At 55.9% G+C, this 15,854-nt stretch overlaps 1 protein-coding gene across 5 annotated transcripts in view; it reads right to left on the reverse strand.

Annotated features, from left to right (window-relative positions):
- The window catches only part of COBL (cordon-bleu WH2 repeat protein), a 127,423-nt gene that overhangs the window by 76,582 nt on the left and 34,987 nt on the right, over positions 1-15,854 (reverse strand). For all 5 annotated transcript variants that reach the window (XM_037041104.1, XM_037041102.1, XM_037041105.1 and 2 more), the window contains exon 2: positions 5,152-5,355. In XM_037041104.1, coding sequence (XP_036896999.1) covers positions 5,152-5,355 — 204 coding nt within the window. The remainder of the gene's footprint in view (positions 1-5,151; positions 5,356-15,854) is intronic.

Below are 15,854 nucleotides of genomic sequence, written 5' to 3' on the forward strand. Positions count from 1 at the left end.
CTTTATCTCTGTTCCCCAAACATCTTCTAAGTGCCCAGAATATAGACTTGAAATTAATTGTCATCATCTGTGTGGTCTCTATTTTTTAATTTAAAAAGTGAGTAATTTTTTTTTTACTTTTTAAAAAAGAAACATTACTTTCCAGATACGTAGAGACTTCAACATGTTTTTGTGTGAGTCAGTGGTTTCAAAAAGAAGCAAAGTGGTCTTTTTTTTTCTCACGAAGCTCTTTTTAAAACCCTGGTGGAGAGCTGGACAGAGCCGAGTGTGCGTACACACTGCTTCCCAAATACAGGGGCACTGAGGACCAGGGGACAGTGAGCAGGCTGTTGGGGACCTCATGAAAGGGACAGGGACACTGGAGAGGCCAAGTCTGGTTTCCATGAAGTGGAGGTGGCTGAGGGCCTCGTCCCTGTCCAGTGGACAGCACTTCTACCGAAGTCACAAAGTCTGCTGACACTACGTGGTCCCACAGTCCTCGGGCCAGCGTCAGGCCCTAGACACCCACGGCAGTGGGGTTCCCAAACTCTAACAGGCACCCCAACTTCCGGTGTGCTCCAGCACAGACTGCGGGCCCCACCCGGGCTGCTGTCTCACACCTGGACTGGGCTGAGAGCTTGCGTCTCTCACCAGCTCTCGGGCAGCGCAGCCGTCTGGGCCACAAGGAAAACTGCTGCTCGCTCAGTCCTCAAGAGAGGAGCGTATAGGATGCGTGCCTTCAGTGCATAAATGGATCCCTCTGTCCAGCCTCACAAAATACCCAAACGGAGCCACTTTGGGACATGATGTCAAAATTAACTCGCAGTCTGTGCCCGCGGTCGAGGCGTGACTAGGCTGAGTGTGGCCTAGTCCCTAGTGTGGGGCTGAAGCCAGCAGGTGACCCCTCGACGGGGTGAGGCTGACTGTGTAACAGAGTCACAGAAGGACCAGGGAGGAAGTCCTGTCGGGCGGTGTCCTGTGACATCAGAGAGACTGGGAGGCAGGGCGAGAGCCCTCCCTGAGGTGGTCCGTGCCCACGGGCCTCACACAGCAGCACACACGGGCAGGATGGAAGGAAGGACAGAGGACAAGCAGGTGACTGAAGACGCCCAGGGGCAGGAAGTCCCTGGCCAGAGGCAGTGCTCCGGGTCCGAGACTGGGTGGCTGCCAGAAGCCGGGCCCCAGCACGAACCTGCCCGCCTCCTGCACACACAGACTGTGCAGACTCACTGTGCAGACTCCATGCCCCCCTCCACCCCTGCCTGCTGCCCTGTCCTGTCCCCCACGCGTCACACACATTAGGTGTTCCATGTGGATTTCCCTCAAGGAATCAATGGCTTCCCTTGTTAATTTATCAAGGTCCCACAGTGTGAGATATCCCCTCTGCATGATGTTATGACAGCGAGGATGCCTTCAGTGAACTGTTTGAGGTGGGTCTGGCAAAGAACACGCCCACCTTAGCACTGGTAAGCTCACAGCCTAGGGAGTGCCTCGGGGCACCCTGGGGAGGCTGGGCGTGGGGGGCAGGCTGTGCACGGGGACTCTGTGCATTCTTCTCAACGTTGTTAAGACCCTCAATCTGCTCCGAAAGAATAATCTTTAAAAAAAGTACACTTCAAGTGAAAATGTAAGTCAGACCAAATCGCACCTGACCACCAGCCCAATACTCAGAGAATGGCCTTCTTTCCCGAGGGCTCCCAGGCACCAACACTGCCCTTCCCCACTCGCCACGCTAGGGGAGGGAGTGCCTCCTTCGCCTCTGGGATGGGTCCAGGCCTCAGGCCCCTGCAGGACAGCAAACCGGCCATGCAGCTGCTCTGTCCACATCAGGCTTCACCGACCCCTTGGGGCAGGGCAGGTTGACAGACAGACAGGGCTGAGGGCCGCTCTCCATGTCTTCCCTTTATCTTGAGACAGGCGGGCTCTCTGCAGGAGGGGTGTGGGGCTAGTGCCTGTACTCCAAGAGTGCAGTGCTGTTTTAGGAGGGCCTGCACCTCAGTGCCCAGGCCGGGCTGTAAACTCATCTGAGGGGGCCTCTGCCCACACAGGCAGATGGCACTGAAGACTGAAGACCCAGGCAGGCTGATGTTCCCCGGGGCATGCTTGCCTGGTGCTGCCCGGGGCCGCTGGAGCAGGTGTGTGACTCAACTTGACAAATTCACCACATCAAAACGACACGGCTCTGACCCACCAATGCCTGACGGAGTTTGCAAAGCTCTCTTTTGGTTGAGGGTATTGTTTCCTCAAGGATCTTATTTTTACTCGGCCCCAGTTAAGGTGAGGGGACTGGTGGGCGCCTTCCAGTGGCCATGGGCTGAGTAGCACCATCCTTAATGCAGGCTATGGCGAGGTCCCTAAGAGTGGCCTAAAATGCTGGCTCTTAATCTCTGTAGGAAACACACCGGAACTTACATCCACATTTCTGAGTCCAAAGGGAGCTTTGAAGAAACCACTGTGAGATGCAGAATCCAACTCCAGCTCCTACTGCGCTTTCTTTATGAGAGTCTCCACGTGGGGAAAGAGCCTGGTTTAGGGGCTGACCACAGATTAGAAATCACTCCCTTATCCTAGGAGAAGGTTCTCCCATAAATGGGGAGCGAGACCCGAGGCTGATAAACATAGCAGGCCTGTTTTAAGCAAGGGTCTGGAACTGGACGTCAGCCCACGCCTGTATTATTAAAGAGACTGTCACGCAGAACCCCTCCCAAGACGCGGAGCTGAGCCCAAGCAGCAGCTGTGGGCGCCGCGACCCAGGTAGGGAGCGTGCCGGCCTCGCCCAGTCCTGCAGGCGCCCTGGGAGAGGGGGTGTCACTCGTGACTCAGCAAACCGAAAATTAATGCCATGCTCACTCTGTACAGTGACACCTATTCCCGTAGCTACGCTGCAAAGGGGCATTGTAGCAGCTTCTACTTTGCAAGAGGAGAAAATAAACAAAAATATAATTGAAAGAATGTGTTGGGTTCAAAAACAGTCTCCAAAACCATACTTCTGGTTTCCAGGCAGGTGTCCCACCCTCCCTCCTCATACATCTGTGAACCGGGCCTGGGGCGGCAGGGCGAAGATGAGGCCCCCGCGGCCTTTGTCTCAAAAACTTCGGAACTAGGCCGGCACTTTCCAGGCCCTGGGCCCGCCGACCCCTTACCGCGTGGTGTGAATGAAATAGGGTTTTCTGTGTGTCCATCACACCTCCATCAAGCATCCCCCCACACAGTGTTGTTGTTATTTATGTTGGCTAGATTCTTTTTTAATCTTTCTTTTCAATTAATTTTTTAATAAAATTGATTGGGGTGGCATTGGTTCACAAGGTCATACAGGTATGTGCACCCACCACCCAATAAAGTGTTTTTTTTTAATCCAACAAGTAACTGGCCCCCCAACAGAAGAACCGTGAGCAAGACATATTTACTGACAAAATTTCACATGTCTATTGAAGTAGTTAAACCTGCAAGATGGTGCATGTTTATGAGTTAAAGTGGAGTGGGAAAGTGTACTGAGAATGGGGGCCACTCTGTGAAATGAAGAAACACGAGAACTCACGTCGCTCAACTGTTTCTTGCAGGGACCCTGGGAGCATTCCCTGCGGTGTGGGCCTCTGGCGTCTCCCTGTGGGTCCAGTGCAGCCCTCGCTTCGGCACTGGGGCCTCCCCTTGGGACAAGGGCGTCAGGAGGGTGGCCTGAGGGGCAGCCTCAGGACCCACCCAGGACACTTTGTGGACAGCAGGTGGGCGTGGCCTGCATGGGAGATGCTGGGGCCAGAACCCCCAGCAGACGCCCCAGCCTCGGGGGCAGGGCTGCTCCTCCAGCGTCTGTTCGTATGGCCCACGAATCATTAAAAAAACTCATGGATCCTTTTACCCATTAAACAAATGGGTAATTTTGGAATTTTGGAAATTCCAAAATTTTGAAAATTTTGGTAATTTTGGAATTTTCACTCTAAAGCTTAAATTAAATACAAATTTTCATTAACCTAGGTTTGGTTAGACTTGGTTAGACTCTAAAAACTGATGTTTAAAAAGAAACGGGTGCATCACTGTGTTCAGTGTATTCATGAGAACACGATGCCCAGGGTCCGGGATGCACCCCCCGCCCCCGTCCATTTTTAGAACACCTGAACAGGCTGCTCCCCAAACTGAAATGTTCCCTATCGCCCCTGGGCTCCTTGTCCCCCCAGCGCTGCCACTCCTGCCTCAGCAGGTGTAAGCAGACGGTCCTGCCGGAAAGTCCTCATGGCTGACCACTCCATGGTACCCACTGCAATAAAAGCTGCACTGATGTTTACATTTTCGTTTCCTGTGACTTTGCTGAAGTTTTTTTTATAATAAAGCTATCAGTAACGCCAGTAGCAGCTACACAAAACTGATCAAACAACACAGTCATGGTAAAATGTGATAAATAGCAAGCATACACCTAGAAATTCCTCTGGGAATAAAACTTGCAGCGCTCTGACAGAGGGAGGCTGTGCCGCTGTGGGAAGAAGACGGAGCCCTTGACCCTGAGCGCAGGCTCCTGGCCCACGTGGCCTGGATCTAAGAATGGAAGTGCTGCCCATCCAGACCAGCGGAGCCCACGAGTCTGGATATCGATTTCCTTACATTTAAAATCTGTGGGTCAGATTTTTTAATAGACTTTATTTTTTAAAGACATTTTATTTTTTTATTTCTAGAGAGAGGGGAAGGGTGGGAGAAGGACAGGGAAAGAAATATCAGTGTGTGGTTGCCTCTCACCTGCTCCCTACTGGAGACCTGGCCTGCAACTCAGGCAAGTGCCCTGGCTGGGAATCGAACCAGTGATCCTTTAGTTCACAGGCCAGTGTTTAATCCACTGAGCCACACCAGCCAGGGCAAGATTTTATTTCCTAGTCTAAACTTGACTTTAGAGAGCAGGTTGCCAGTGTATGAGCCCTCAGTGGGTCAGCCAATGAGTGGACACTCGAGTGGTTCATTCAGGAGGCGCCCCTGGCGGTGCAACTTCAGTGCCAGGGATGCCAGTGCAGACTGGTGGCTGGGTGCCCACCTGGCGTGGGACGTGCCCCCCGCTCCCTGCCCAAGTCAAGCACTGCTCTTGGAGAAGTGTGCTGTGCTGGGTTCAGGATTGAGGGGAGCTCCCGGGGCCAGCCAGGTGAGGCAGGCCAGGTGGTCCCCAGCTGACCCCGCAGAGTCCCAGGCCCTTACCTTCCATTGACCACGCTCCTCTTCTCCAGCCCACTGGGCAGCACCACGGTCAGGTCCACCACCCTGTCCCGCAGGTCCTCCTTCAGGTGCAGCAGGTTCTGCCGGCGGGCGGGGGACGCACTGCGATGAGGGCTCTGTCCCCTCTGCACAGTCGGGGTGGCGGGCTTCCCAGGGGGTGGGGGTGCACGCGCCTTCATCTTTCTCCTGGAACGAGAACAGGGGGACGGAATGAAGCGACATTTCCGACTTAGGGAGGAAAGGCCCACTGTGGTGAGCGCCCTGCGGCTCTGAGGGCGGGCCTGTGTCTCACTCCTGGACACCATCGCCCCACCCTGGGAGAGGCCTTTTAAATCAGTCTATGGGCACTTTCTTTTTTAAATTATAAAGTTCTCAGTAACAACATCAGCAGCACTACAAATCTGACCAAACAACATAACTACGATACATTTGGATAAGCATCAAACATAAAATTAGAAATTCTATCGGTCATTAAACTCTCATCACTGTGGTTGGCCTGGCCGGGTGGCCGGCCAGCTGGTTGGCGCGTCTGGCAATACTGTAAGTCTCAGGCCCCCTCGCAGGCGTCTTCTTACCCCTGATGATGATCAGTTTGATATAAACTTGTCTCTTCCACATGCTGAGGGAAGGCCTGCCCTTACTTCATGTAGGTATTTTCCTCTCTGTAAGTCTGCATATCTACATGTGTGTTTGTATGTGTGTATGTTATACATGTACACATGCACACTTATTTACATATAAGAACCTATTTTATATGGGCCGTGGTGTTTTATAATAATAGCTTGTACTCCCTAGACATCGAGACCCACGATAATAATGACCTCAGCAAGTTCACCTCACTCAGTCCTCCACAGATTTGTGGCTGAGAAAACTGCGTGTCGGAGAGACTGGTCTTCCAGGGCAGAGGACGCTGGAGCTGGGATGCGAAGCAGCGCACACGCCTGGCTCCACCACCGCCGCCCCCTCCTGCCGACTCTGCTAGGCCAGCCCTCAGAGGGCGAGCCCGGCCCCTACAGGCTTAATTGCTCCTGCAGAGCCCACTGCTTGGTGGCAGCCTGGGGTGCGCTATCAGACACAGCACTCCACTTCCAGAAGTGTGCCCTGAAGGAATACCCCCACGGGTGTGCAGGGTGCGAGTTCCAAAGGTGCTCAGAGCATCATTTGGGAGAGCAAACAATGCGGCCACAAGTCAGTGAGAGAAACTGCCCATAAATCACAGTACTAGAAAACACGTTTATGCCAGTGCCGGTTAAACAGACTTTCAGGGGAGATGATTTGACGGGCCAGCACGCTCTGCACAGATTTTTCAGAAAACAAGCTTCAAAACATCATTTGTTTAGGAAAGTTCTGTTTTGAAGCAAGGTGTACATTGTGGCAATGGACCATAACACAGTCTAGAGAAATACAGCGAAGCGTTAAGGACAACGGTCCCTGGGTCCCTGGGTGGCAGGTAACATGACGCTTGTTTTACTGTTTTCGCTTCTCTGCTTTTCCTGATCTCTCTATAACAGCACTGGTACGTGTATCATGTGTAGGATGAGAGAGATCGTTTACACACAGGGAAAGCACAGCAAATGGGGTTCAGGGGGGACCACAAACTACCGTGGTTTGTGTCATGTGGCGAACACGAGACCGAGGACTGACTTCGGGGTCACAGCCTCCGCTATGAGAAATGGACAGGCATCCATTCTGCTTTTTTCCTGGTAAAAAGCCTCACACCTGCATCATCACTTGTATAATTTTCATGCTTTGTTCTCACCCATCACATCCTTTTTCTGTCTCCGTCTGTAGGAGCAGAAACGGGGCAGCCAGCCTACGCTGCACTGGTCCGAGGGTAGAGTGTGAATTACGCACCCACCCCTCACAACCGCCCGGGCAGGCTCTGGCCTCCTCCCTGTCTGAGGGATATGAGTCTGGGAGCCCCTTTCTGGGGTTTCGGGGCACTGGGGCTACTGCCAAACCCCAATGGGTCGGTTCCAGAGCCAGAGCTTTTGATGGCTCTGTGCTTCAGCGTCTGTGAGGAGGAAGGGCTGCCCCGGGTTCCACACCCCAGACGGCAGGACGGAGAGAAGGGGCGGTGGAGCCCTGGGTTCACCCGCCGAGGGTCTCGGCTGCAGGCCGGTCCCGAACGGCCCACTTGCCACCAGCGTCACCTCCCCGATGTGCTTCAGAGAAGATGGGTTTGCTGACCGAGCCTAGGAAGTGAGGGTTTTCCCCGGCAAGGACGACATTTATTTCTGGGGAGTCACACGACTAGCTTGAACTCCCTCCAAAATGGAGTGGAAAAGGAAACCACTGCTGAAGTCCTCTCTCACTTGGCCAGCACAGGGGCAGGGGCGTGGGGGACATTGTGAGGGTTCCACTCCCCCAACTTTCCCCCAATAAGCCACATCCCCAGCCCCCAGAGTCCCCTGAAAGACGGTCCCATCACGACCCTCCCCGTCCATCATCAGCACCGAGGAGCCCTCTGCACTAATGTCTGCCCAAATGTGGCCCGTCTGACGCAGCCCCATCTGCCCATCCGAGGCCCACAGTGATCCTTTCACTCCACCAACGCCCGCCGGGTCCCCCCGAAGCCTGTGTCCTAAAGGCACCCTGCAGAGCTGCCCCCGGGGGGACGGCAGTTGCACCCTGAAGGGCTGTTTTCCACCACAGTGCATTGTGTGGGTACGCATGTCTGCCTTGTGCAGAAACCCTCAAACACTTCACACAAACAGAATGAGGTTCTGGCTCTTTTTGAAAAAAACAAAACAAAACAAAACATTAAAAGGTCTCCTGAGATGCCGAACACCTTCACAGACTGCTTTCGGAAGGTCTGGCAGGTGCGGTGCATGGGGCGCACCTGAGACCTGACTCAGAGGGCACATGGCAGGTGCCCCGGCGGGCAGCGTGGGGGGGGGAGTTGGGGAGGACTGCACAGCCCTGCGGGGAGAGGCCGTGAGTCACTACGCACACACCGTTCGCCCTCTCTCAGCTCCCTCCAGGTTGAAAATCGGGTGTGTCCTGAAGAAACTACTTAGAAAACAAAACCTATCTGTGAAAACATCTCTGGCGTCTCAAAGGTCACCCATTAGGATTCCAAGTGGTTTCAGCTTAAAACACCACATGTTTACTGTCTAAACCTCCGGGCAGAGCTGGCCGGGTTCCATGTCGGAGCCCAGTGTCGCCCGCTGGGTCTGAGAACTCACTCGGGGACACAGGGCTGCCGGGGACCTGCTCCCAAGTCAGAGGCCCAGATGGGCTGACTGGCACCTGCCTCCCCGTAGGTGGCTGCACAGAACCTCACTGCAGAGGTTTCACTGGTAGGTGAAACCTACCACACCCCGTTTCCACTGGTAGGTCCCACATGCCCAGTGTCACTCAGAATGGACTCCACTGCAAGGCCAAGTTGCTGCTTAACCCCTGCACCTGTCGCTGTGCGCTGGCACAGAGACCTGACAGGACATGATGCTGTGTGGGGTCTGTGGCCGAGCTCAGCCACTCCCACCCCCTGGCCTTGTCCAAACACAGGCCCCTGCGCCTGCACCTCGAATGGAGGTGCAGCTCCACCGGCTGGAAACGCTCTTCCCTCCCCTCTGGACTCCCCACCCGCCTCCTCCAGTTGGCTGGGCCTCCAACTCCAGCCCACCCCCACCCCTACTGCAAAGCAGGGGCCGAGCAAGGCCTTGTTGTCCGTCCCCAGAGCAGCTCACAGCCCTGCTGGAGCCAGTGTGGGAATTGCCCCCACTGGGATTCAGGGACCAGATCACCCTGCCTTCGTGAGCACCTCAGAGAATGAAAATGTGCAGACAGCTAGGCCTACCCCAGAGGACAGCAGGGCACAGCTAAGGGGACAGGACTGACCCCTGTTGGGTCACCTGCTTCCCATCCCAGGTTCCACCACTGGGCTTGTAGCTCTTGGCTTAGGAACACTTCCAAGCCAGCAGCCTGGGCCTTCGTGCATGGTCAGTCCCCAGAAGACAGCTGTGCCTCCTGGGCTGCAGGTGGGGTGATGGGGGTTTGCAGGGCTGAATGGCCAGAGCAGCAGCCGAGGACTCTCTATGTGGTGGGTGGGCCATCCCCACCATGGGGCACCCCTGCCCCTGGTGAATTTGGTGGCACTGAGTCTCGGACACGAGCCTGTGACATGGTCTGAATGAACCAGTCCTGTTCCTAAGTAGAGTTGGGGCCCCCTCGAACTCCACCCCCCCTGAAGATTTCTCTTAGCTCCTGGGAGTCACAGGTCAGAGAAGAGGCGGAGTCCTGGGGAGAGTGGGGCTTGCCCAGGGTTGACATCAGCATCTTCCACGCCCTTAGGCGGGACTCCTCCAGGACTCCTCCTCCTCCGGGACTCCTCCAGGCAGGAGGCACCCACGACCTTGGCAGGCTGGTGATTTCTGCACACTGCTGGGCGTGATCAGGGGCCCTGGGGAGAGTCGCCGTCACATCTTCCCTCAGAGTTCAACATCTGCCCCCCAACATCAGGGCCAGGTTCCTTCCAAGACAAGAATTCCTTCTAATCAGGAATAAGCGAAGCTTATGCGAAAGCATTCCTGATGCTTTCCTACCACCTCTGCTCTGAAAAACAAAACTTAAACCAAGAGAAACACTCACCCAAGATCCACACATGCAGGGGCTAAGAAACGGACCTGGGGAACTGCCACGTTAGCAGGCCACATTCAAGGGTGAAGGACAGCCCTGCTGTAAACACAGCACCACACTGTTCCAACCAAGCAGGGGAACGGCTTTCCCCATGGAAAGGCCACATTCAAGGGCAACACAGACACACTGCCTTTGCACACAGTTTCACAGCCGCAAAGCATCTGCCAGCTGACCCAGAGACACACTCTGGGTCAGAGAGATGCAAGCTAAGCTCCAGCAGATGGCTTTATTTGGTCGACACGCTGTGGCTTGTAAGCCAGAGAGAGAGATCTCTGGGTTTACCCGGTGGGGTTAATGCAACGGTTAAGTGGGATGAGCCAGGGAAGTCTCCGGTGCAGCTCTGGTTCCCAGCAGGTGCTGGATGACTGGCGGAGGCTGCTACAGTTACTCTCACTGTAACAAGGAGGTCTGCCCTCTGGGATTAATAAGAAGAGAACACAGGCAGCCTCCTGTCCCGGAGAGGTCAGAGTAGAAGCTCGCTCACCAAGACACCCAATAGAAGCTCCAATGTGCAGCAACCGACTACGAAATCACACCCACCACAGAATTCAGTTTTGACCTGGGGTTGGGGGTGCTTTTAGAAATGCGACATAAAAAGATTCACGTTCCTGATAGGATTCTCAGAGACATAATAACAAAAGCGATCCGTAACACTCGCCCGACTCCAGACTCGGCCCGGCGCTTGGGAACGGTGGTATCTCAACCCACATCGGCTCGTGTTCGGAGAGGAGCACCGGGCACTGGCTCCCACAGCTATCTCCCGGCAGCACCGGGACCTGAGGCCAGTGGGTGTGGGTCACTTCCCTCCCCGCACACCCTCAGCGGTGAAGCCAAGCAGACTGGCCCACGTATCCCAGAGAATGGGACGCAGGCCTTGTGCAGCGGAACCAGAGGGCTCCTTCTTTCTGAAAAGGACTCGGTGCTGCCTGGGCTTGGAGCATCTCATCGAACGGAACAGATCAGCAGAGAAAACTCACCGATTCCCAAACCACCTGGCAATGTTGGCGCACATCCCGAGCTGGCTCCCTGGGCCCCTCTCCGTGGAGAGCAGGGGCTCTCCAGGTGGGGACCCCCGTAGTCCCACAATACAGGAAAGTCACTGTTCTGAAGTGTCAGGGCTGGGAGCCGTGCTGTGAGAATAAGCTGAGGCCTCGGATCCTGCCAGCCTCGTGACTTATTAATAAAGGTGCCACCTGATGCAGGCTCAAGCCGCATTCACTGCTCCCCATGGACACGTCCCCACAGCCTGCGGGTCCAGCAAAGGGAAGCACGCGTTGCCCTGGTTCCCTCGGTCAAAGTTGCAGGCTTTGTAAACCATGGAAGGGCAGGCAGGCAGAGCAGGGGTCCAAGGAGGATGTGGGCAGCCAGCCACTTGTCAGGGAGTGCGTCCACCAGCCTCCGGGTTGGGCCACACCAGGGAGGAGGCGCCCGGGCACCCAGAGAGGGGTCAGGCCTCAAACGGAGCTGACCCCTCCGCGTGTAGCCCAGCGCCTGCTGACGATACACAGCACTCCCCTCTCTCAGGCTGGAGGTGCCACTGTCTTTTGTTGGATGGATCTCACTTTTCTTTCTTTCCCCCCAACCTGGGGGCAGCTCACTGCTTCCTTCCGGTCTCTGTGTGGCACTGGTTTCCAGGCTCCAAGGCTGTGCTCCATTCACACCCATTCCACTGTCCTGGGGACACAGAGGCCGCCGTTGTACAGACAGGCCCACCAGCCTAACTGCTCTCAGCGCCCTTCCCCTGGGGCCTGAGGGTCCCAGCGGAGACCCAGAGGGAACTGGCCGCTGAGCCGAGGGCCTCCCCCTCAGGCCCCTGCCCTTTGCTCCTTGGGAGCTGCAGTATCACCTGAGTTAACTGTCCCCAGAGTCTTGGTCAACCTCTTTGTCCTATCGGGAGGCCTAGCTGGTCCAGCTCAGCCCCATGGAGGCAAGGACTGAGCTGCTCCCCAGGAGCCGCCCAGTGTGGCACCAGCCTCTGCTGAGCTTCCTCACTGCCACCCCGCACCTCCTGCACCCCCCTGGGACACTGGGTAAGCCTGCTGCATTCTGGGCCATAACGAATCCCGCCAAGGGCTCCTCATGCAGCACCTGCAGTGTCTTCCTTTCGGTTCGCAGCTTTGCCAGGTGCTGAGGCTTCTGCCTCCCTGTCACCACCTCCTGTTCCTCCGCCCCCTCCTCTTCCGGTCCAGAGCGCACAGAGCAGCAGACAGGCCGCGCGGGAAGCGACAGCTTCAGCTGGACCCGGAGTTGAACTTCACATCTAAGAAAGGACACCATTCCACTGGACAGCAGAACTGAGGCTGCGGGGCCTGCCCAAGGTGTGTTCCGGGACAAGAGGATGGCAGAGATGTGCCTGAACGCTGGGGAGTCTGACCCATGACGCTGCAGGGGGTGCCCCGCTGCCATCGTCACCCTGACGTCCTCGGTCACAATGGGCACGCCCCCCCATGAAGAGAGTGAAGGAAGAGAGAGCGGCGGTCGGAGAAAAGCACAGAACCACCACACGGGACCTCGCTCCTTCCTTCCCTCCCCTGGAGGAGCAGCAGGGCAGGCAGAATGCAGGGTTCCCCTGGGTACCCTGGCTGTGGTTCCAGAAGGAAGGGCCACGGGCCACCAGACGACCTGGTGCCTCCCAGGAGGTCCCTGAGCTGAGATTTGGTGGCCGGAGCTATTCTTATCCCTAACCCCCCCCGCCCCCGGCCCAAACAACAGCCAGAGTTTTTGACATTCTAAATGTTTATCACATTTCTTGCTGGGGTGTTTGGGCATTAGTGGCCATATTCCGTGAAACTACCAGGGACGCTCACTGATTACGGCACTAAATTATAAATAGTTACAGAACAGACCAGGAGTAAATTACATCACACATCGCTATGGAAACGGCAAACTGTCGTCTATTACACGAGGAAGAAGAGAAAATAAATACAGATGTCAAGCCCCCCTTGCACACTGCAGAATGATAGTTCACCAATGCTGATTAAAACGAAATCCTTTCTGGTTTAATCACATTGTGGGGGAGTGACAGACACGTCGTTATTTGCATTGACAGAAAACCTTTGGGTCTCACTGTAGCATCCAAGGACGCACGCTGCCTGATTAGCACCGATTTTAGCTCTGAAGCTCCATGGGAAAACCTCCAGTTTTCTTCCTGTCTCACACACGGAACTGGCAGGGAGTGAGAAATATCAACAAACCTCCCGTCTCGGGCAGACGGGGCGCCAAACCCAGGGGCAGCGACTTGCCTTCCCGGAGCTGCACACTGGGGCTTCTCTCCTCTGGTGGGAAAGCAGAGCAGAGCTGGATTAAGTTCCTTCTAGCAACGTGTGAAAAAGAGGAACAAAACCAAGTGGGAGCCCTGGGATGAAAACTGCGGAGTGAGAGGTGAGATAGGACGCCCCACACTCTGAAATGCATCCTGCCGCGGGCTGATAAGCTGGGTCTGGCTCTGTCCCTTTTGTGAATAGCTGAAAAGCAGGAAATCTGACTAGCCGGCTCTCCGCCCGGCCAGTAACTGGATCGGAACAGAGCCCTGAGAACGTCCAGGGAAAGCGCACCAACTGCTTTCCCTCCAGGCTCCGCCTCCCAGAGTCACGCCTCTAGGAGGGGCCATCCCCACACCCTGTCACCGAGGTCTCCTGGTGAACATCTGATTTCTGAGCCTGGGTTCTCACTGCTTCACTGCCTTTGGGGACGTTCTGGCAAACAAGCTTGTGTGTGTTTAATGGAAGAACAGCTACAGCGTGCATTCACTGCCTCTGGGAGTAAACTTAACATTTACCACCTAAAAGACACAGAAATGGCATTGTGTTTAGGTTGGCGTATTGTGCAATCAAAGGCTGCCTCAGCAAAAAGAGCGGGGGTGGGGGGTGAGCGGGGCGAGCAGTGAAGACAAAAGCACAGGCAGAGCCAGAGGCCTGGGGTCCTTGGGTTTCAATGGGGACGTTTGCTGGACTGAGAGTGAAGTCCTGGGTTCCTTTAATTCTCCTCTGAAAATATGACACTTAATAACCTCCCCTGGGAACACTGTGGCTCAAAATAGAGCCTGCTGGTCCCTGGCCTGGGGAAATCAGAGCTGGCGGCCTCAGGGCTCGGCTGGAGCGGCCCCCGAGGCTCCGTTGGGCCCTGTGGACCTGCCCCCAGCCCCCAGGGGCACAGAGGTGTCCAGCAAAGCCAGACCTACTTCCCAACCGCCACCAAAACCTAGTTCAAAATGAAGGGCACACCCTGAGGAACCTGGCAAATGTCACACTGGGTCTCATGTCATCTGGCATACTGTTGGCCCCCCTGGCTCGGGACAGGGCCTGCTGCTGCCTGATGGGCCTTCCCCTCCTCTCGAAAAGCAGAAGCAGAGGCTGGAGAGAGACAGTCCCTGAACAGGTCCTTTCTGCCTGCTACCCAGGCCCTGCCTTTAGCTCCGCCCACCTCAAACCACCCCACATAAGGAACAGGGACTTTACTGCAAGCCTGTGGTTTCTGGGGGTGGTCACCTCCGGTCAACCTGGCACCAGATACGGGGAAGGGAATCTGATGTCTTGACCTCTCTAATCGGTCCCTTTGCCTGGCTCCCCTGGGTGGCACCTACCCCTGCTGGGGCTGAGCCAGGCTGGAGGGGCCCAGGGTTGCTAAGGGGTGTCTTTAAGAGAAAGATACTAGAGCACAACAAGTAAGAAGAGGGGCTGGGGACAACAGCTGCGTCCAAATGGGGTGGGTGCACTGTCCAGCTGCGGCAGCACTGGAAGGGTGAGGCAAGGAGAGGCCGCCTTCCCAGCCCAGCCACCCTCCCACCCCTGCTCCTGCCCTGCTTAGAACGCCCCCAACCCCCATCACCCCGGCCCCCTGGCCCTGCCCAGCCAGAGGCCACTCACTCCCGAAGGGCCACAAGAAAAACGTAGCAGATAACTCAGATCCTTGTCCCTCAACCTGAGCTATACCCCTAAGTGAGCAATGAGAGTTTCAAATATGACCCCTCCTGGAGGCAGGGGCCAGTCTTGTTCCATTTGCCTCCTGGATGAGGAAACTCAGCTTCATGAGGGCACAAACTTACTGGAGCCCCAAGCTTTTCTCAGAAGCACCAGTTGGAACCCCCATCTACACAGCCAGGGCAAGTGGACACTTAACAGTGAGAAATCCCTGGTCCCATAACCTGTGATGGGAGATTCAGACGTGGACAAATGAGAGAACAGCAAGTGCCAGACAGAGAAGGGAGGGGTCTTCGGAGACTTGCAAAAGAGAGAAAATGAATTTCTGCAGGAGAGAGACCAGTTCCGAGGGGCTGGATGCAACAGACAGCCAGCAGAGGGTGCCCTGCAGGGGGGGCAGGGGTCTGGGGTGCGGAGGGAGCAGCAGGCTGGGGGCGGGCTGCTCCACGGGGTGCTTCCCTGTTCCTCCAGGTGAGCTCGTTCTTTTTCAGGGGTGGGTCCCCTCCTGGATTCAACAGCTCACGGTCGGTAACAGATACTCCTTGGTGCTTGGTATTGATGCACACCAGGTACGATCTCAGCCCACAGAGGTGAGGACAATTCCAGGCAGTGCCGTCTAAAACGGGGGTGCGCTGATGTGGGAATCCCAGGGGTCCCTCTGCAGCTCAGGTTCCCCACCAGTCACAGAGCAGGCACACCCACCCCCAGGGGAGGGAGGAGTGTATAGAATACAGTGAGCAGAGGCCGACATCACTCAGGAGACAAGGAGTGTCTGCAGAGGAAGGCTCAGCAGCTCCCGGTCTCTGTTCACCGCACCTGTCTCTGTCTGTCCCCCAGCCCTGGGGACAGCCCAGCCCACTGCCACCCTCCCCACCCACATCACTTCCTGACGCAGAGGGGTGCCTGCTGGACCCCTGCTGAGCTGGGAATCGCCTCCAGGTGTCCTCGTGCCCTGGTCCAAGTCTGCACCCACCATTCACCTAACACCTCACCTTGGCCTGCAGGTGCTGCCTCCCAGCAGGGCCCAGGAAGCAGCCTCACCCTTGTGGATTTTATCTCACAACTCGGTTCCTTGCCATGTGCCTCTTTCAAATCAAACCCAAAGTGATAAAGCTCAGGGCCTGG

This window comes from Sturnira hondurensis, unplaced genomic scaffold, assembly GCF_014824575.4.
Source record: "Sturnira hondurensis isolate 20B ecotype Veracruz unplaced genomic scaffold, ASM1482457v3 Scaffold0002840, whole genome shotgun sequence".
Taxonomy (NCBI): domain Eukaryota; kingdom Metazoa; phylum Chordata; class Mammalia; order Chiroptera; family Phyllostomidae; genus Sturnira; species Sturnira hondurensis.